Here is a 22,813-nt window from a genome sequence, read left to right as displayed (position 1 = left end):
ATGGAAAAATCTGGCATACATCATCTTAACGAAATGATCAAGAGGAATATCACCAATATATACATACTGAAGTCATGTATGATATATGATGTGATGAGAAAGGCACCTATCCTTGTGGTACTGTCCTCCCGTGGCAGGGTGAACTCACAAATTGGGGCTCAGTCTGGAAGGACAAGTGGCTTCTTGGCTTCATGCAGGAAAGAGCTCAAAAGCAAGCTGACAGAGTAAAGTGAAAGCAAGTTTGTTACGAAAGTAAAGGAATATCAAAGTAATAAAGCCATTTATGACAAACCCACAGCCAGTATCTTGCTGAATGAGGAAAAGTTAAAAGCATTCCTGTTACCGGTAGAAGGTATCCAGGTTGCCAGTGGTGAATCCATATGGGTCTGCAGCAACCTCAATTCTTGCCTCCTGAGAAGGAAGAATTCAACTGAGGGACACAAGGCAGAAAAGGAGACTGAGGCCAGCTTTCAGAGCAGGAGTGAAAGTTTATTTAAAAAGGCTTGGAATGGGGCTGGGTGCGGTGGCTCATGCCTGCAATCCCAGCACTCTGGGAGGCCAAGGTGGGTCGACAGCTGAGATCACAAGTTCGAGACCAGCCCGGCAAACATGGCAAAACCATGTATCTACTAAAAATACAAAAAAAAAAAAAATTAGCAGGGCATAGTGGTAGTCACCTGTAGTCCCAGCTCCTCAGGAGGCTGAAGCAAGATAATCACTTGAGCCTGGGAGGCGGAGGTTGCAGTGAGTGGAAATCAAACCCCACTGCACTCCAGCCTGGAAGACAGAGCTAGACTCCGTCTCAAAAAAAAAAGGTTTTAGAACAGGAAAGAAAGGAAGGTACACTTGGAAGAGTTCCAAGGGGGCACCAAGGTCAAGTGAGATGTTTAACCTTGGAAGAGTTCCAAGGGGGCACCGAGGTCAAGTGAGATGTTTAACGTTGACCCTAGGACTTTATAGGCTCACCCCTTTCCAGGATTCTTTCCTTAGGGTGGGCCACCCGCAGGCACAGTGCCCTACCTCCCCTTGGGAAGTGAGCATGCGTACTGTGTTTAGGAAGTTGTACGCATGCCCATCCTTTTTTTTTTTTTTTTTTTTGAGACGAGTCTCACTTGTCACCCAGGCTGGAGTGCAGTGGCATGATCTTGGCTCACTGCAACCTCTGCCTTCCGGGTTCAAGTGATTCTCCTACCTCAGCCTCCCGAGTAGTTGGGATTATAGGCATGAACCACCACACCTGGCTAATTTTTGTTTTTGTTTTTGTTTTTTGGAGTGCTGGAGTGCAGTGGCGCGATCTTGGCTCACTGCAACCTCCACCTCTCAGGTTCAAGCAATTCTCCTGCCTCAGCCTCCCGTGTAGCTGAGACTACAGGCGCTGGCCACCACGCACGGCTCTTTTTGTATTTTTAGTAGAGATGCGGTTTCACCATGTTGGTCAGTCTGGTCTCGAACTCCCGACCTCAGGTGATCCACCCTCCTCAGCCTCCCAAAGTCCTGGGATTACAGGTGTGAGCCACCGTGCCTGGCTTAATTTTTGTACTTTTAATAGAGATGGGGTTTCGCCATGTTGATCAGGTTGGTCTTCAACTCCTGACTTCAAGTGATTCACCTGCCCTGGCCTCTCAACGTGCTGGGATTACAGGCGTGAGCCACAGCACCCAGCCCGTATGCATGCCAATCTAAGACTTTTTCCCTTTTCTGGTGGAGTGCCCGGAGACATCATACTCCACCATTTTGTCTCTTAATGCATATACATAGGAAGTTGCTTCTCCCTGATGTCTGCTTTCAATTAACGTTTTAGTGCAATAGGTGTGGACCATCAGGAAATGGCCTCTTCCTGGCACCAGCTGCCAATTTATCACTTTTAGAAAGGCAATGTGATAATTGCCAAACCATTACCCGACATTCCTAGTGGGTAGGGGAAGAGCCCTCTCCTGCCCTACTCATGCCAGTCTAACTACACTTAACAAGACCTAACAAGGAAACTGACAAATTGTAGGGGATTAAAGAGACATGACATTGAAATGTTATATGGTATTCTAGAATAGAAAAAAAAATATTCATGGAAGAACTGAGGAACTCTAAGTAGTCTATAGTTAATAATATTGTACCAATGTTAAAAGTATTGTACCCATGTCAATTACAATTTTTTAAAGCCCATATCTTGGCATAATTACAATGTTGTGTAAGATGTGAAAATTAACGGAAAGGGGAGTGAAGAACACATGGGAACTCTCTTTGCAATACTTCCATAAATTTACAATTATTTCAAAATAAAGGTGCTTTTTTTTTTTGAGATGTAGTTTCGCTCTTGTTGCCCAGGCCTGAGTGAAATGGCACCATTGCGGCTCACCGCAACCTCCCACGTTCAAGCAATTCTCCTGCCTCAGCCTCCCGAGTAGCTGGGATTACAGGCATGCACCACCACACCTGGCTAATTTTGTATTTTTAGTAGAGACAGGGTTTCTCCATGTTGGTCAGGCTGGTCTGACCTCAGGTGATCCTCCCGCCTCGGCCTCCCAAAGTGCTGGGATTACAGGCATGAGCCACCGCGCCCAACCAAAGATGCTTTTTTTTTTTTTTTTTTTTTTTTTTGAGATAGAGTCTCACTCTGCTGCCCAGGCTGGAATGCAGTGATGTGATCGTGGCTCACTGCAACCTCCACTTCCTCGGTTCAAATGATTCTCCTACCTCAGCCTCCCAAGTAGCTGGGATTACAGGCGCACACCACCATGCCTGGCTAATTTTTGTATTTTTAGTACAGATGGGGTTTCACCATGTTGGTGAGACTGATCTCGAACTTCTGACCCCAGGCGATCCATCTGCCTCAGCCTCCCAAAAGTGCTGGGATTATAGGCGTGGGTCACCATGACTGGTTTTTTTTTTTTTTTTTTTTTTTTTTTTTTTTTGATACACGGACTTTTGGTCCCAACCCTAGAGCTTCTGATTCTGTAAATAAGGGCTGGGCCTGAGAATCTCCATTTGAATAAGTTCCTAGATGTTGCTGCTAGTCCCAAGGAAACAGTTTGAAGAAATTGCTTTAATCAAATCTTAAGGTTATTTGATGTTTTCTGCTGCCTTTTTCTTGTCACTGTAAATTTCCCTGCAGTAAACATAAGAATAAATGGAAAAGTTTTGGCTTTTCTGTTTCAAAGAAGATTGACTGATTTTTTACTTTATTCAGTGTCTTTCTAAGCTGTTAGTGATTTTATCTTAAGCATATTTAAGAATACTTCTTTTTAAAAGTGCATCAACCAATCCTCAAGTTGAATTTTCTACACTTCGTTCATGTACTATGTATGTTACTTAAATAACAGAAAGCCTTAGAAGTTTTGGCTTAAACACTGGTAAAATTCAAAGATAAGTTTAAGTGCTGCTAGTTAACAAAGCAAATCCAGGAAATTACTAGGCACAGAGTTTACTACTAATTATCTCTCCAACCATTCTCCCCTTCTTCCTTAGTAGTAAAAACCCTCATTTTAACTGAACAAATGGCCACTCAGAATATATTTTCCAGCTTTCACTTAGCTTTAAATACTTGTAGGAAACTATGTTTTAGTTAGTAGGAAGTAGCCAGAAATGGTAATATAGTTTGGATGTTTGTCCCCTCCAAATTTCACAATTAAATGTAATCCCTGATGTTGATGGGGGAGAGGCATTTGGATCACTGGGGCAGATCCTTTACAAATGGTTTAGCACCATCCCCTTGGTGATGACTGAGTTCTTTCTGTGAGTTCACAGGAGAACTGGTTGTTTAGAAGTGTATGTCACCTCCCCCATCTCACTCTTGCATCCATTCTCACCATGTGTAAGCCAGCTCCCCCTTTGCCTTCTGCCATGATTGTAAGCTTCCTGAGGCCTCACCAGAAGCCAAGCAGATGTTGGCACCATGCTTCCTGAATAGCCTGCAGAACAGTAAGTCAACTAAACCTCTCTTCTTTATAAATTTCTCGGTCTTGGGTATTCCTTTATAGTGATGCAAAAACAGACTAATACAGATGGGAAAAATGCAATTTCTACAAAATGTCCTTAAAGGAGAACAATGTGCTTTCTGTTTTTTTTTTTTTTTTTTTTTTTTTGAGACAGAGTCTCGCTCTGTCACCCAGGCTGGAGTACAGTGGCCGGATCTCAGCTCACTACAAGCTCTGTCTCCCAGGTTTATGCCATTCTCCTGCCTCAGCCTCCTGAGTAGCTGGGACTACAGGCGCCCGCCACCTCGCCCGGCTAGTTTTTTTGTATTTTTAGTAGAGACAGGGTTTCACCATGTTAGCCAGGATGGTCTCGATCTCCTGACCTCGTGATCCGCCCGTCTCGGCCTCCCAAAGTGCTGGGATTACAGGCTTGAGCCACCGCGCCCGGCCTACAATGTGCTTTCTTAACTTTGTTTTTCTGCTGGTGGGAATGTGATTATGATGGCTGGAAGTTGAGCAGCCATCATGGGTCACAGGTAGAGGTATCATAATGAGGATTGTTAGATATGAGTTCTAAATTTCTTTTCAAAGAATCAGTATGTCAGTATGTTCAATTCTTTGCCTTCTACTTTTAAACTTAACTTCATCGTAAAGCAACCTTTTTCGATTACCTGCTCCACCCTGATTCATTCCCATTACCTACTCCACCCTGACTCATTCCGATTACCTGCTCTGTCATAACCATTTTTCCCGCCAAACCACTCACCCTGTCAGTCTCTTTAAATTAGCCAGTCAGAATTAGTTTAGCCTGTGTGGTCTAACCCTAGCTAACAGGGGAACGACACAGCAGCAGGGGCCACATCCGTCAGGGATAGAACCCCTTCCCTTCCCTTGTCCAAGTGTGTGCTCACCGTTATTCCATCTGTAAGGGTGCACCCTTCTATGGAAGTAACTTGGCTTGCTGAGAATTAAAAAGAAAATTCTATATTCGAGTGCTGTTTCTTTCGTGGCAACGAAACTTTATTTATAACAGGATGGTGGAGCAACAGACTAGATGAAGCCTGGATATCTGATACAATGGCAACCCAACTCCTGGACTATATCCAAACTGCTGTTATATGAGAAAAACAGATTTCTATCTTCACCTCTTGTTATTTTGAACTTGATACTACTTGTAGCTGAACCTAATTTGAACTGATAGAAGCAGTCATACAGAAGTTACAGTTGTGCAGAATGGAACTTCACTGTCTGTCATTTCAGCACTTTGGGAGGCCAAGGTGGGAGGATCCCTTGAGCCCAGGAGTTGGAGACCAGCCTGGGGAACACAGCAAGACCATGTCGCTATAATTAACAAAACAACAAACAACAACAACAACAACACAGGCACACACAAACACCAAGGTTTGCTGAGGGAAAAATGAGGCCTTAAATCCAGCCTGCCCTCTCCTTTCCAAGCTTTGCACTGTGATGTGTGCTCCAGGAGGCTGACATACCCTAATAGCTCTGCAGAAGAGTGCATTTTTATTTAGAATCTAGGCTCTGTGGCAACATTTTTCAAAATATCCTCTCCATTCTCCTTGCCCAAGACCATGGGAACCCATCTGTTGCATCAGCATGACCTGGATGTGAGACCTGGAGTCAAAGGGGATCATTTTGGAGCTTTAAAATTTGACTGCCCTTTGCATGGGCCCTGTAACCCCTTTGTTTTGGCCAATTTCTCCCATTTGGAATGGCTGTATTTACCCATTATCTGTATCCCCATTGTATCTAGGAAGTAGCTGGCTTGCTTTTGATTTTACAGGCTCATAGGCAAAAGGGACTTGCCTTGTCTCAGATGAGACTTTGGACTGTAGACTTTTGGGTTAATGCTGAAATGAGTTAAGACTTTGGGGTACTGTTGGGAAGGCATGATTGGTTTTGAAATGTGAGGAAATGAGATTTGGAGGGGCCAGGGCAGAATGATATAGTTTGGCTATGTCCTCACCCAAATCTCAACTTGAATTTATCTCCCAGAATTCCCACGTGTTGTGGGAAGGACCCAGGGGGAGGTAATTGAAGCATGGGGGCCGGTATTTCCCGTGCTAGTATCATTATAGTGAATTAGTCTCATGAGATCTGATGGGTTTATCGGGGTTTCCTGCTTTTGCTTTTTCCTCATTTTCTCCTGCTGTCCCCCATGTAAGAAGTGCCTTTTGCCTCCTGCCATGATTCTGAGGCCTCCCCAGCCATGTGGAACTTTTAAGTCCAATTAAACCTCTTTTTCTTGTCAGTCTTGGGTATGTCTTTACCAGCAGCATGAAAACGGACTAATACACTCCTGGAGGCATTGGAGATGGTTTTTAGGTAGTCCCCAGATGTACTTCAAAAGTCTGTTAATATTAAATTAAGTAGGTTTATATTTGAGGTTAGTTAGCACTACCAGCAAGTTCAGACCTCATTGCTAGGAAGAAAAGCCATAAAGGAAGAAGTTTGTTGAGCAGAAATGAAAGAGAATAGAAGCTCATAATATTATGTCATTAGCCAGTATTATTTGGTAGTTATTAGAGTGGGAACTTGGGAGTCAAACTGCCTGAGTTCAAAACCTGGCTCTCATAGTGACTGGCTGTTATTCGTGGCATGTTTCCTAACCTCACTGTGTCAGTTTTTGCAATGGCACTTCTGCAAGGATGCTGTGGGAATTAACATGACATATAATGTGTTCTCAATAAATGTAAGCGATTACTATTTCTGGGAATCTTTTAGCAAAGGAACAATTCACTACCTGCATATAGCCACAGTTTGTTGAAAGCTTACTTGTGTGTCAGGAACTGTACACAAAGGACCTAATTTTACTTACGAGGAAGCCAAGGCTTAGAAAGTTTCAGGCCAGGCAGAGTGGCTCACTCCTGTAATTCCAGCACTTTGGGAGGCCAAGGCGGGCGGATCACGAGGTCAGGAGATCGAGACCATCCTGGCTAACATGGTGAAACTCCATTTCTACTAAAAATACAAAAAAATTAGCTGGGGTGGTGGCCTGCGCCTGTAGTCCCGGCTGCTGGGGAGGCTGAGGCAGGAGAATAGTGTGAACCTGGGAGGCAGAGCTTGCAGTGAGCCGAGATCACGCCACTGTACTCCAGCCTGGGTGACATAGCAAGACTCCATCTCAAAAAACAAACAAACAAAAAAAGTTTCAGTGCCTTTACCAAGGTTATAACACTAATTCTTGCTCCACTAGAATTCAAACTCGAATTGATTGGGTTCCAAAGCCATGATACTAAGGATCAAAGACAAGGCTTTCAAGATTTCATAAGCCTCCTCTTGTATATTCTCTCTCAAGTTCCTGGTTCACAGCATGTACCAGCAAAGTCATTAAAACTAAAACGGTGTTTGGGAGTGAAGGATGTGAGACATTGAGAGCAACAGCAGAAAGAGTTGGGGGAGTCTTGGGAAGTGCAAGGGTGCTCAGGTTGGGACCTGTGGCAATGAATGGGAGGGCCAGGGAAACTGACCAGAACTCAAAAATGCCTCTTGGTGATTCACAAGAAAAGTCGCCTCTCAAGTTTTTCTATTATTCAGTGCTTCTAAGATACTGTTGCACTGTAAACTACAAAATTAATCTTATGATTCTACAATTATACTTTCTAAATGATCACTTATTTGATGGTTTTGAAGTACAGAAAGTATTTGGTCATTTAAATTATTTCCTTCCACGGAGTCTGTATCACTGAAAGACAAGCAATGTTTGCCTTTATTGTAGATATTTCAATGAAAATGTCAACATGTTGCAAATTGGCATCCTTTGGGTTTGCCAATATGTGGAAAAAAACTTTTTCAATGGAAATTTCCCTCTTTTTAGGGTCGAAAAGACGCTCTGCAACTAAAGTATCCCAGGCAACTTTATTCATTCAAAAAAATCAGAGGGGAGTCAAAAGCACAAATCCATGAATTGGGCGGCGAAGTCTGACTCCAGAGATAACGGCTGAACCGGGTTTGGAGAGACTGAACCCGCGCCGGTGCTCCTCCCGTTTGCTTGGACATGTTTGAGTACCACAGCTCTAACCCGCCACTTCAGCTGCACTGGCGGGTTTGTGGGGACACAGCAACTCCGTCCCGAGGGCAGCTGAGTCAGCACCCGTGCCCGCGGCTTTGAGCGGCCGCTGGAGGTTCCTGTTAGGCCCGGCCCGCTCACCGGGATCTTCCCTGCCTCCGTCCAGTCAGCCTCCAGGAGGGCGCCGCCGGCCGCCGTGACTTAAGCAAGGCACTACTATCTCCATCGGCCGCCGCCTCGGCCGTCTTCCTGCCCCGAGTGCGACAAAATCTGGCCAGCCTTCCAGCTGACGCCGCTCGGCCAGGGCCCTGCAGCATCGGGGCGGGCTAGAAGGAATCCGCAGACCAGACGCTGAAAGTTGGCGCTCGCGGACGCCCCGACGCCCTCCCTCCACGACGCATGCGCCCACGGGCAGTCAGCGCGGGTCCCGTCTCCGGTGACGTGGCGGTGCGGAGGCGGAGCCAAGACCGGCGGCGGGAGGGTGGGGGAGGAAGAGCGAGGTGAGCGCGGACGTCAGAGTGGAGAGCGGAAGGTCAGGGAGGCTCGGAGCGGAAGTGAGACTAGGGAGTCTGTCCGCCATTGTGGACCCGAGAAGCGGAGAGCGAGAGGGGGAAGAGGAGCGTGCAAGCGGAAAAGACGGGCCTCTTCCTCCGACTCCCGAGCGCGAGGCCCTCATTTTGGGTTCTCAGCGAGTGGCGGCAGCGGCGGCGGCTGGAACAATCACTCGGCCAAGGGCGACAGCCAACTGCTGTGAGTGCACGGGGAGAGGCCAAGGCAGCGGCGGCGGCGGCGGCTCTCGGGTTGCGGTGAAGAATGTCAGCCACTAGCGTGGATCAGGTGAGGGAGCAGAGGCCCCAGGCTCGGCGAAGGCCCGAGTCCCGGAGCTCCACCCTCGCGCGGGGCTTCGGCTCCTCCCCGTCGCCGCCGCTGCCGGCCCCATAACGGTGCCCCGGGCGCAAGTTGCTGCGGTGTAGCTGCCTGGGCCGGGGCGTACGTCTTGGCCCCGTAGCCTGCGGGCGGGCGCGGTGCCGCGGTGGGTGGGGGCAAGGACCGGTCTTAGGGGCCTTAGGACATATCCTGAGGGCGGCAGACATGGGGCTGAGACCGGGTGAGCTCTGGGAGAAGGATTCCGAGTGGCGGGTGGGAGGTTTAAAGGCCGGGGGTGGTTGGGAAATTGGTGGCTGTGGAGGATATGGTGGGTTTTTACTCCTACGCGGATAGTCTAAAATAACTTGTCTTTGATAATGCCTTTGATTAACACACTTTCTCTCTTCTTCCTTTTTCTCCTCTTTACCGCATCTTTCGTCTTGCTACACAGAGACCTAAAGGGCAAGGAAATAAAGGTGAGTTTGGATTTTTTTTTTCTTACTGCTCAATGTTGCCTTGATGTTACTTTTAAACTCTGTGAGGATTTTTTGTTTATTTTTGCTCCCTCTTGGGAAAAAATGTAGGATTAGAGAAAATATTCATCATGGCTAAGGTAGCCAAGTTCTATCCAGAACTTCGGTAGTTCGTTGCTTTGAAGCCACTTTATAGAAACCAAAGTAGTACGAGAAACAGTTTCCTTGTCAGTTAAGCAGGAATTGGTGTGAACCTAGTGGTATTTCTTTGGTTTTCCAGTTTATCTGTGTTATGTAACTTCTGCCACAAAAAATTTCTACATATGTATGTAGACAAGTATATTCTTAAAGTGGACATTTTGTTTGACATGTGTGGATTACACTGGAAAATGGAACTCTACATAGTATTCCATCACATTAATGAAAATTGTACTGTTAATCACAGATTCTATTGAAGTCAGTTGCAAGGAGGCAACAACACGAGAGAGATTAGAATTAAGTAGGCATGCCATCTTGCACTGTTGTCCTGATTGCAAGGTATGAATCAATCTGGTATTCTATAAAGGGCTGAGAATAAAATAATTTGTGACTTTCTTTCAGAATTTTATAATTTCCTCTTTAGTAAAAGTAGCATTGAAAGAAAAGTGTTTTTTTTTTTAAGTGTGTTTTGTATTAATATGGAACAGTGCAGTCAGCTGACTACATTAGTCATGTGACATTTAGTTAAGTATAGAACAATAACTGCTTTCTTGGGATAGTGCCAATTAAATAACATCAAAGCAAATTATATGTAACGTTTTGTAGTGCTTGAAATTACGCTAAAATTTGCTTTTTGTTGATTTCAGTAACACAGTATTGGAAATTAAGATCTATAGTAGCCTTTTAGATATAGATTGTCTTTGGTGCCTTTTAAATTCTTGTTAGGGTATTTATTTGCTATTGCAAATTTGGTGAATTTAAAATAATAGGTTTTGGAAATGTAGATTAGTTAATTTCCTTTGAAATGTGGAATTTGTACATGCCAATTACATGGCACCATATTAGGTAACATTTATTGGTTTGTTTTTATTAAAGATGTTTTCTTGCAGTATATAAATATTTAGACATTTTAATTTTTAAAATTTCGTTTCTAGAATTTTTTGTTATTGTAAGCATAAACCTGAAATAAAATTGGATATTGATTTATTTTAAATGAGTTTTTAAAAATTTGTGAATTTTAAAAAGAATGATCCTTTAATTTCTTTTTTTGCTAGTCTACCCATTAGGAATTATATAGACTTGGAGATTGTGAAATTGTTGTCATTATTGCCTAGCATAAATTATTTTATCCTAGATCTGTGGGGAGGTGGCACTTTGCAAGGCTATTTGAAATGCTAAGTGTTTTGTGTTACCTGCTTTAAGGTAAGTACACAAGTTCTGTGAGGTACTTGTTTGTTAAAAGAGTCTCTACAGCATTGTAAGTCAGTAAAATAAATTTGATTTATGAGTGGTCATTTCACTTAGGTAGGCACTGGTGGCATCTTTGATATTAGACATGAGTTATCTATAAACTGCATAATATATCCACTGTTTGCAAATAAGTATTTTTTGGTTATTTCAAAAATTTTTATCCGTCAGTATCACTTCTGTTAGGTGTATTCAGACACATACACAAAGTGTTTATTTTGATAGTTTTTTATTCTCAAGAAATTTTCTTTCTTTCCCCCTTGTTGTTCAGTTTATTAATTTCATATAAGGTTAGAATAATGGATTGGGATTCCTTGGAGTCCTGAGTTCTAATACTGCCTTTGGCTACTGACTTGCCAAGTGAGCTTGAAAACATTCTACTTGTTTGTCAGAATCTCCCCTTTATAAAATAAAAATAATAATTCTAGTCATAATTCCTGTGGTATGTTGTGAGGATTCTTATAATTACAATAGTTCGCTGCTCTAGTAGCAATTACGTTTGCTGGATTTCTTTTCACTTTCCTCACTTAATCTATTTTTAAGATGTGGGAAGACTCCTTTGCATGGAGCCTTGGCAGGAGGGGAAAAATGTTACTGGCCTGAAAGTATTGCTAATCATTTAAGTTCCTTAAAAATGGCAGATGCTACAAGTGCACAAATACACATATACGTTATTTGTATTTTTATGACTCTGCAGGGAGAATTACAAGGCAAAGGCAGCACCACCAGTGAACCTCATATTAGTAGCTATGTGTGTATTTGAGAAAAGCTGTTCTGCCTTAGCTTGTTTCCAGCTAGTAAAATTATTTTACAATTCTGTTTACTTTTATTAAGTTATTTTTCTTTAACTACAAGCTCAGTATTCTAAATATGTGTAATCTTGAATTCAGAACTTAGCAAGCTTATGAAAAATAATATGTCCTTGAAAAGCTGGTGTCAGTTAGTGTTTTGAACACATAATCCTTTTCAGTCAACTTACTCTAATTTCAGAGATTCTGTTTCTTTTCTGAATTGTCTTCAGTTGACAGCATTAGCCTAACACCTAGTTTTAGTGTCTTTGATTTTCTGTATATCCTTAATTACTTAATTCATTACAGAAGCCAAAAGGAATTCTAAATAAGTGTCTTTGATATGGCAAAAATGTTTTTGTAGAATAAGTAATAATTCAAGGTTTACTTGTTTTCTAAGTTTGAATTCTTTTTTAATTAATAGACTGTCCCTGTGTTAAATATCAGAACTCTTTATTATCCTTGGCAAGACTAGTACCAAAGGATAGTAGGAATTTAAGGATAATTATTGCCTATTGGTTCATAATTTAACACTGACTTTGTATTTTTTTTAATATTAACAAGTAGAATTTTTGCTTATTGGAATAAAGGTGTGCAGTGCTTTTATTTGGGAGTACTATGGATGGAAGTGTCAGATGCCATACTTACAGTCTTAGGCCATACTGCCTCCTTTCTCCTCTTCCTAAGTTTATAAATAGCAAATTCATGGAACAGGATTTATCTTTTTCCTCCTCTCCACTCTCTTCCAACAGAGAGGCATATGCATTGTTTTATACAACTATAATTTAAAATAATTAGGTTAAATTTGGCTAAGGTTTAATTTTCAGGAAAGTAGTGGAAAATGTCTTGCATTTTGGCAATATTCAGTTGTATTCTCTCCTCATCCTCCCAAGAAATGATTTCAAAGCACTTTACTGTCATTATTTTAGGCTTCATTTTATCAATCCTCACAACGCCCTTGTAAGGAGATAGAGGGTATATGGTATTGTCGCTGTTTTTGTAGGTGGGGAAACATGATGCACAGATCTGTTGACTTTCCTAACTTGATGTAGTCAGGACCAGAGCAAAGAATCACCTGGCTCCTAAGGCCCATGTTCTATCTTGATTTGACTCTGTTTCATAGAGCAGAGGAAACAGGCGAAGAATCATGTAAGTCATCTGTTCTTTTTTCCCCTGAAGAACTTTTACAGACTATGGAACTAGCTTGGATTTCAATTCTATTTAATGGTTTTCAGACTCCAAGACATTAGTTTGTCATTAAGTAATATTCAAAAACGAAAGTCTTTACGATCGTTTTCTTAAAGATACACTTCCAAAACTTAAGGGCTAGTTTAATGCAAATAGCTTCTCAGTATATGTGAAGTACTTTTAATTGAACTTTTTTTTTAAGTAGATTAACTTCTTGTACTATATTTTAACACTTTGTAGACATTTATGCATCATTTAAAAATGACTGTAGACTGTATTTGTAATAGTATATGGGTTGTTCTCAGGCCTAGCCTTAGAAGAGAAAGAATGGAACAGAAGAAATAAGTAAAAATAGCAGTATAATATACAGATAAATTTTAAGTAAGTACTTTTTTTTTTTTTTTTTTTTAAATAGAGACAGGATCTCGCTCTGTAGCCCAGGCTGGAGTGCAGTGACATAATCATAGCTCAGTGTAACCTGGAATGCCTGGGCTCAAGTGATCCTCCCTAGACTCCTGAGTAACTGGGACTATAGGCACATGCCACCACACCTGGCTAATTTCTAAACATTTTTCGTGAAGATGGGATCTTGCTAGGTTGCCCAGGCTGGTCTTGAGCTCCTGGCCTGGCAGTTTTTGTATTTGTATGAACTAGATTTTTGAGAACCTAGTGGATGTGAGAGATAGTCATAATTTTTAAGTTGTTAGTTGTTGCAAATATTGAGTAACATGTATGAATGTAATAGTGAAGAATATTTTTTCAAGAAGTAATAGACCAGGCATAACTACCTTTGATTTAGGAACAGTAAAGCCGGTGTCAGAGGAGAACAGGTATGTCAGAATCTCTTGGACTGAAATGAGTAACCCAGCCTTATAATGGCACTAGAAGTAACCTAAGGCACCCTCTTTATTTTGGTTTCTAGTGGCTATTACATATTTAAATTCCATGGAGCATATTTAGCTCAACTCTAGTTCTGATGCAGTCCTTATCAGACGTAGTTAAATTAACGTTAGTGGAGCCAGGATCAAGTTGACCTTCAGGTTGCTCTTGTGGCCTCTGAGGGGCAATGTGGTGTAGTAAGAAGTCTACTTGGAATGCTTTACACAGTAGCATCATATCTTTGAGTGATCTTTGCTACTCATCGGATGGCAAAGATTTAAGGGATTTTGTGTATCTTTGCTCCCAAGCCACTGTTAACTCATAATATTACATTTTAGGTGCTCTATACTCATGGGAAAATTTAGGGATAATAAAAATGTTACGATATTACAGAGGAACACATAACTTAAACCCATCACCCTCCTAACTTCATAAAATTTGGTGATGTTGTACCTTTGAGCAATAAATCTTTAGATATTGAGTTCTTTTTGTTTCTAATTTGTAGACATCCATCGGAAACTTTATCAACTTTTTTCATCTTCACTAGTATAGAATAGTATATTTACATAGTGCCACCCCAGCAAGTATTAGCCTAGTAACACTTCCGTTTAAATGGTTCTAAAGTCATCTTAGTCCTATTTGGATCTTGTAATTTTATGTGATAATTTAATGTGATAATATCTAAGATTATTGAACACTGTCATTTAATAATCAGATGAGATGAGGTAGGTACTATTCATAACCTTCTGAAACAGAGAAACAGTCAAAGGTTAGAGAGGTTAAATACCTAACTGGAGATCATCTCCTCAGTGGGGGACTTGAGATTCAAATTCAGGACCTTACTTCTGGAGTCTGCTCAAAAGCACTCTGAAACAGCATCCAGAGAATAACAACTTCAGAGTGTTTATGGAGATGACCTTTGAACAAAATTATTTTCTGACTTGTTTTCTCATCTGTTGCAAGGATGATTATGGCTATCATTTGTGTCTTAATTTTGTTTGTCGTTTCATGTGAAAGTCTTCGTTTTAGGGGGCTTAGAATTAAAGCCCTCTTTATTTAGACATTTCATAATTATAAGTCTATTCATTGTGATATTGTTTCAAGTTAATTTTAGCCTAAACTTTACTGGAGACATTTAAGATATTTACTGTAACATGAGATTAAAAAATAGTTATTTTTTTATTAGAGTAAATAATTTAGAGATTTAAACAAAGTTAGAGAACATTCAGAAATCTTTTTTATTGCCTACAACACTACTTGAAATAGTTATTTTAGATTCAAATATAGCATTAGGAAACTCTTTCCAACATTGTTATATAACAGTTTACTCACTACAGTGTTGAGATTGGGATATTTACTTAAAGTTTTTGGTAAGGGGAAGTATATATATGGCTTGATGTAGTCTTGGGCTTATATATCAAAAGACTTTTAAGTATTTGTGGCACATAAATATTTGTATCTAAAATAGTTTATCCTTAAGAGGGTTCTTAAAAGGAAAAATAACTCAGTATTATTTTTTCTGATTACTTTTTTGGCTTGAAAATATTAAAAACATTAGATTGTGCTGTGAGTTTCGTAAAGATAGCTACAACACTTCTAATACAAACGTATTTTTTAGTTTCAGTACAAAACGGTTCGATTCATCAAAAAGATGCTGTAAATGATGATGATTTTGAGCCATACTTAAGTAGCCAGACAAATCAGGTAAGTCTTCTGACAGTTTCAGATTTTAGGAAATTAACCTTTTATTAATATTAATTGATTTTCCAAATAGATTATTTAATGAGATTAACCATAACATGGATTCATTCATCTCGTGTACCTACATAGTAAGTGAGTAGTGAGTAGCAGTTGCAGGTTTATGGCACAGGAGAGTTCTTCAGAAAGTATAGGCACCAGAAACTAGGTTATGAAATACAGAATAAAGATTTGAAGGTGACCATTATTTGTATATATTATGGTTAGGTTTTTTGTGTGTGTGTGTATTGAAGGAACTTAATTTTTTAATGTCACTGCTATATCTTCATAGCTTAAGCTAATTAAAAGGCTTAATTAGCTAGAAATTTGTGTATTTGGAGGAGGGATTAGTTGCCTGAAATTGCCTGCAATTTTGAGTCAAGTGTAGTGTTTTCTTTTTTTAAAAACATTCCAATTTGAATTCATTGATAACTATTGAAAATTTTAACATGCCTTGTTAATGTTAGGGATAGAGTTAAGGAGTTTATAAACATACTTGCTTTATAAACAGTTGCTTGCGTATTGTAGACATGGACAGTTTTATCAAAGCAAGTAATTGGTAACTGGTGGCCTTGAGTATTTGTGTACAAGCAGAACTCCAATTTAAACATTGAAGAACAATGGTATCTGTATGCCATTTCTGCATCCATTTCTGTCTGTTATTAAAAATATGCCACTGATAGAAATAAATGAAGAAAATACATTTTCAGTATTCACCAGTTTTTTTTTAGAGAGAACATTCTGGAATGAAACTTTTTGTTTTGCATTAAAAAAGCAAAAAATGCTCAAGAGCTTTGGGTCTTAAAATTAGTTATGTAGTTCTTTGGAATAATTTTATGATTAATTTCATTGGAAATTCAGTTTTTTTGTTTGTTTGTTTTTAATTTTTGAGACAATCTTGTTCTCTTGCCCAGGCTGGAGTGCAGTGGCCTAATCTTGGCTCACTCCAACGTCTGCCTCCCAGGCTCAAGTGATTCTTACTGCCTCAGCCTCCTGAGTAGCTGGGATTATGGGCACATGCCACCACGTCTGGCTAGTTTTTGTATTTTTTAGTAGAGATAGAGATTCACCATGTTGACCAGGCTGGTCTTGAACTCCTTACCTGAAGTAATCTGCCCGCCTCAGCCTCCCAAAGTGCTGGGATTACAGGCGTGAGCCACCGTGTCCAGCCGAAAATTCAGATTTTAATTGGCACTGTTAAAGATGCCAGTTAGTTTATGTGCATAAATTTGAAGAGTAAATTGGAAAACTGAAGTTTGACTTGTCTGCTTGCATATATGGAGAAAATGAAAAATGTACTCTAAAATTTTAACCTAGATTTTTGAAACTGTGAAAGAACAAGGAACCAAAACTTACTACAGAATTGAACAATTTGTACAGTAGAGTTATAGGGAAAATTTGAACAAAAAATAGTTACCAGTTTGTGGGATGCAGGATTATTTTTAGGACCAAGGAGAGTGGTGGTTGTGTTCAACCTCATCTACCTCTTGGTTACTTCTTCCCCTTGACCACCCCTTCTGATCTACTGAGCAACATTCCTAGCATACATTGGAGGAGAAGAAATAAATGGGAAAGAAAAAAACTTTACGATCTCAGCAAAATTACTTTTCCACCTAAAGGTTATGAAAGTAGATCATTTGTTGTGAAATGTAGTGCAAGTTTTAAAAGAAGTGTGATTTTATTACATTCTGGCTCATAGAGTGATCTCAGTTAACACTTATGGCAATATGGCAGTATTTTCCAGCTTTGCTGAGAAATTTTGATATTAGGAGGTGTAGTAAATATTCCTTCAAAAAGATCTCCATGTTTAGATAGGTTTGAGAAATTTTGAGGGCTAAACAGTTGAACTGTTTTTTTTTTTTTTGCTACTTGATTTCATAGTTTATAAATTATAATTGAAAATGAGGTTCTTAAGATGAAGATATAGTATAAAAAATCCTGACTTGTTCAAACTGTTTATTTTTTTTTTTGAAACGGAGTCTCGCTCTGTGGCCCAGGCTGGAGTTCAGTGCCATGATCTTGGCTCACTGCAACCTCTGTCACCCAGGTTCAAGAAATTTTCCTGCCTCAGTCTCCCACATAGCTGGGATTACAGACACATGCTACCACACCTGGCTAATTTTTATATTTTTAGGAGAGGCGAGGTTTCAACGTGTTGGCCAGGCTGGTCTTGAACTACTGACCTCAAGTGATCTGCTTGCCTTGGCCCCCTAAAGTGCTGAGATGGATTACAGGCATGGAACACCCCACTCAGCCTTTCAAACTCTTTTTTAAGGAATTTTAGTGGACTGTAAAAGACAGTTTTGAAATTGCTACCTGAAGTAATCTTCTTGCATGTTTTACTTGGTAACAGATATTTTACAATTTTTTATTATTTGTCACAAGGACATAGAAGGGTTTCTGTTGGAGGAAAAATTTTTGTCAAGAGAGCTTCTGGTATTTCATAGAGGCACTTTAGTCTCTTCCTAGGGGAAAAACCAGTGGAGGGTGCCTGAATCCCACCAGTGTAGCAACCAGTGCTGTGGTTTGCATTTTATCTGTTCTATATATTGGAATTGTGCGTAAGACTTTACTTGTAAAAAAAAAAAAGAAAAAGTTTTAAAAAGTGTTTGGGAAACCATTACTTTTTAAAGGATATAAAGGCATTTACCTTAGTGAACCCAAATGAATTTTTTCAGCTACATCATTGCGGCTTACATTGGGACAAAACATTTGTAAAATATTTGTTTTAATGTTTTAAAAGATTTGTTTTAACTCATGACATTTGGAATCAACATTTGTATACTGTTTGAAGAGAAGTTGTAAAGTTTGATTCCAGTAAGGCCTGTTCTACCTATCCTTTGCAGTACTAAATATATTTTTAGCAGTCGTCTTTCTTTAATATTAAAAATAATTATCTCTAGCAAGATACATACTTACATTTTAAAGAGGAGTTATACTGTAGAATATTGAAAACTGGGTTTATTGAAAATTATCTGGAATCTTCAAGGTAAATTGTATGAGAATTTAGGTTACTCTTAATTACCTAGCTAGAAAATTAAATAAAATGTTTGGACCTTTTAAATAGTACTATCATAATACATGAGTGAAAACTGGATTTATTGGTGAAAGATCTCAAGAAGATAGTGGCAAATTTAAAGTTATACAACTATTTAATAAGGTCCTTATACACTGTACACAGTGTGTTTTTAAAATTAAATTCATTTATCTGATTTTAAAATTATAAATAAAAATAAGTATTTTGATGGGAAAGGTGTTTAACGTCTTTTGCTAATGATTTAAATTGTTTTGTATACTTTGATCTAGTTCATATCAAACCCAAGGGTACTTTAAAACAAGTTGTTGGCCTTTCTACTTCTGTGGCAGCGTGTTTCTTCTATTTTATAGTGTTCAGTTTCTGAAGGAATAAGTATTAAGTTTATAGTAATTTTGAAAGTAAATCACAGTCCTTCATTTCTTAAAATTAGTTCTTTATAGTTCTTCAGAATAATTTTATGACTGAATTGATTGGAAAATTTAGATTTTAATTGGCACTGTTAAATATGCCATGTAATTTGTGCATATAAATTTGAAGAATAATTTGGAAAACTCAAGTTGAGTTTGTCTGCTTGTGTGTTCGGGAAAGTAAGTTCTTAGCTATTTTTATCAGAGAAGTAATATAGAGAATTAAATTGTCGTTTTCTGCCGTTGTCATCACTGTCCCTAGTTAAGGTATTCATTAGTTCTGCCTATTGATGTGATTTTCTAACTAATAATTCTGTACTGCCACTCAGCAGTCTTAAAATCCAAATCTGATTGTGTCACTGTAATGTCAAATAATTACTGTAGCTTCTCAACAGTGAATACATTTATTACATGAATGCCCTTAAAGTGGTGGTTCCACTTCCCTTTCTAGCTCATCTTCTGCCAACTTTCTCCATCTGATTGGCAAAATAGAACTTACCATTATTTTATGCAAGTATAAGTATTTTCTTAATGTTTCTTTCACGATCTCATTTTTTGTATGTATGTCTTATACAAACGTGTACACACACCTATGGCATTTCCTTCAGGAAGTCTTTTCTGATTTTCCAGTTATTTACTCCCTCTTCTTTGTACTTAAGTGTTTTGTTTTACTTTCTTTGTGCTTCAGTTAGAGTAATTATCACATTATAGAGTAAATAAGTCTTCCTCACCATACCTGTGAAGTGCTCCTGATTGGAGACCATGTTATTTTTTTGTCTCCAGTAACCAGCATGGTATCTGGCACATATAGCATTCATTATTTATTAAGTGAATGGATGGATTAGGTTATCTAATAGAATTAGAGAATGAAGAATTATGGTTGGTGAAATATTCAGGTTGAATATTATTATGACATTTTTCTTATGACATTTTTATGATTAGATATGCATAAATTATACTTTTAGAAAATTATAATAGGAGAAAGTACATAGCATAATACAAGCATTAAAATTAGAATGAACATCACTTAACTTTTTGCTTTTTGTTGTTAAATCAGAAGTCACTTCAGGAGTTTGAAGCACTTCAATTTTTGTGTGTGTGTGGGGGGGGGGGGGGGTTGTTTTTTTTTTTTTTTTTAAGAGGGTCTTATTCTGTAGCCCACACTGGAGTACGGTAGTGTGATCATAGTTCACTGCAGCCTCGAACTCCTGGGCCCAGGCGATCCTCCCACCTCACCTCCCAAGTAGCTAAGTCTACAGGCATGCACCACCATGCCTGGCTAATTTTTTTTTTTTTTAAATGAGATAATCTCTTGTGCAGGCTGGTCTTGAACTCCTGGACTCAATTGATCCTCCTTTTCCAGGCTCCGGAGTAACTGGGATTACAAGCGCAAGCCACCGTGCCTGGCTTTAAGCTAATAGCTTTTATAAGAGTTGCTAAAAGTAAAAAACCCAAATAGGTGACAGGGACTGAACATGGCACTTGTTGGCTTCTTAGTTTCCTGACCCCTGAATAACACTATGGGTATAGACAAATTAAAAACTTTATGTGTAACTATTGTGTAGAATTCAGCATTTGTCATGGTGAAATAAGAATATTCGGCTGGGTGCGGTGGCTCACGCCTGTAATCCCAGCACTTTGGGAGGCCGAGACGGGCGGATCACGAGGTCAGGAGATCAAGACCATCCTGGCTAGCACAGTGAAACCCTGTCTCTACTAAAAAATACAAAAAAAAATTAGCCGGGCGAGGTGGCGGGCGCCTGTAGTCCCAGCTACTGGGGAGGCTGAGGCAGGAGAATGGCGTGAACCTGGGAGGCGGAGCTTGCAGTGAGCTGAGATCCGGCCACTGTACTCCAGCCTGGGCGACAGAGCGAGACTCCGTCTCAAAAAAAAAAAAAAAAAAATATTCAATATAAATTTTGAGTTTAATTTTCTGAATGCTTTCTTATAAAGAATTAACATAAAAACTTCCTACTTTGTGTGCTTTTCCACTCCCACATCCAGATGAAGACTGCTGAATCTGGATTGCATTGCCAACAATCAAAATTAAAACTTGGAAACCAGTTACCTTCATATTCAGCCCACCTTTACTATGCATCTCCATGTGGAATTTATCCACTTTCCTGTATTATTTGTCTTTTCCATTTAACTGTAGATTTTCTTTTAGCATGAGAATCTTATATCAACGTTTTTTGCAATGTATGCATTTGATTAGTGGTTGAAATAAATAGTTAAAATTATAAATAAAGGATATGTTTAACGGTTTAAAAAAAGGATGAAGACAGTATACAGTTTTTTTTTTTTTTTTTTTTTTTGGGCTGGAGTCTTGCTCTGTCGCCCAGGCTAGAGAGTGCAGCGGCCGGATCTTGGCTCACTGCAAGCTCCGCCTCCCGGGTTTATGCCATTCTCCTGCCTCAGCCTCCTGAGTAGCTGGGACTACAGACACCCGCCACCTTGCCCGGCTAGTTTTTTTGTATTTTTTAGTAGAGACGGAGTTTCACCGTGTTAGCCAGGATGGTGTCGATCTCCTGACCTCGTGATCCTCCCATCTCGGCCTCCCAAAGTGCTGGGATTACAGGCCTGAGCCACTGCGCCTGGCCTTCTTTTCTTTTTTGAGACAGTCTCGTTTGTCGCCGAGGCTGGAGTGCAGTGTTGTGATCTCGGCTCACTACAATCTCTGCCTCATGAGTTCAAGCGATTCTCCTGCCTCACTCAGCCTCCCGAGTAGCTAGGATTACAGATTTGTGCCCCCATGCCCAGCTAATTTTTGTAATTTTGGTAGAGATGGGGTTTCACCATTTTGGCCAGGCTGGCCTGCCTTGGCCTCCCAAAATGCTGGGATTACAGGTGTGAACCACTGCTTCCAGCCCAGTTTTATCTTTTAATCAGTTAATGTATATTCGTTTATACTAGATGAACTTCTCATTTTTATTAAACTTTTGAGAGTTTTATATCACAATGACTTTTTGTCAGTGTGAAGCACTGAATACTTTTCATTTTTAGTAGATATTTTAGTGATCAAATTGTACACATTTGTGTGTGTCATCTTCATAGCTTCCAAAGTTTAGTCATTAATTTTGTTAAGATTTTTTTCTTCAAAAACTATTGTTGGTGTATTTGAACTTCCCTCAGGCTTTTCTTTATAGATATATTTAAATATAGCAGTCAATACTTCCAATATTGATTTCTGTAAGATGCTACTATTGCAGTTTTAAACATGCTGTTGATTCCTTTCATGTGAATATTGTGAGCATTCTTTGACTATATTTGCAGTTAGAGTTACTAAGTATCCATTATAGCTGAAGAATGTGTTCAGTTAGTAACACATGAATTTTCCAGTTTTAAGTATAGTCAGCCCTCCATATCTGCAGTGTCTACATTCACAGATTCAGTCAGTTGTGGATCAAAAATACGGTCGTCTCTAGGTATCTGTGGGAGATTGGTTCCGGAACACCTAACAGATACCAAAATCTGCATGTGCTCAAGAACCTTATATAAAATTGTGTAATAGTTGCGTGTAACCTATGCACATCCTTCTGTATACTTTAGATCATTTCTGGGTTATTTATAATACCTAATACAGTAAAAATGGTTATACTGTATTGTTTAGGTAATAATGACAGGAAAAAGTCTGTATGTGTTCAGTACAGATGCAACTATTCATTTCTTTTTCACAGCTGTTTTCAATCTGAATGGTTGAATCCACAGATGTAGAACCACTGATATGAAGGACTGATTGTGTTGGAAGAAGAAATAACAATACAACTGGCAATAGCCAGTAAATCTTCATCAGAATTATTAATTTAAATGTAACCTCTATTACATTATATTTGGTTCTTAAGTTATTTTAGTCATATCAGAGAATCATTTCAAAAAACAATATGTTAAGTTAGCTTTCCATAGACAGTAGACAGTTACAAGAGTATAACAAATACTTTGTATACCGAAGGTAATTTAATAGTAAAACAAGTAACTTAGTAATAAAACATCTCAGTTTTCAATGATAAGCCTTTTGAAAAATAATTTAAAATTAGTTCCAGGTAGGAACTGTGA

General features: G+C 39.4%; 1 protein-coding gene across 3 annotated transcripts in view; it reads left to right on the top strand.

The window, feature by feature from the left end:
* Positions 1-8,425: 8,425 nt before the first annotated feature.
* LOC105482214 (YTH N6-methyladenosine RNA binding protein F3) overlaps positions 8,426-22,813 on the top strand; it is a 43,099-nt gene continuing 28,711 nt past the window's right edge. The window contains exons 1-4 of one of the 3 annotated variants that reach the window (XM_011742223.3): positions 8,494-8,775; positions 9,257-9,281; positions 12,516-12,661; positions 15,198-15,283. In XM_011742223.3, coding sequence (XP_011740525.1) covers positions 12,604-12,661; positions 15,198-15,283 — 144 coding nt within the window. In that variant the 5' untranslated portion in view covers positions 8,494-8,775; positions 9,257-9,281; positions 12,516-12,603. Of the gene's footprint in view, positions 8,776-9,256; positions 9,282-12,515; positions 12,662-15,197; positions 15,284-22,813 lie in introns of all 3 variants that reach the window. The other 2 variants (XM_011742225.3, XM_011742226.3) reach the window with 2 other exon arrangements.

The sequence above is a fragment of the Macaca nemestrina genome, chromosome 8, assembly GCF_043159975.1.
Source record: "Macaca nemestrina isolate mMacNem1 chromosome 8, mMacNem.hap1, whole genome shotgun sequence".
NCBI lineage: Eukaryota > Metazoa > Chordata > Mammalia > Primates > Cercopithecidae > Macaca > Macaca nemestrina.
This window is presented reverse-complemented; position numbering and strand designations above follow the sequence as displayed.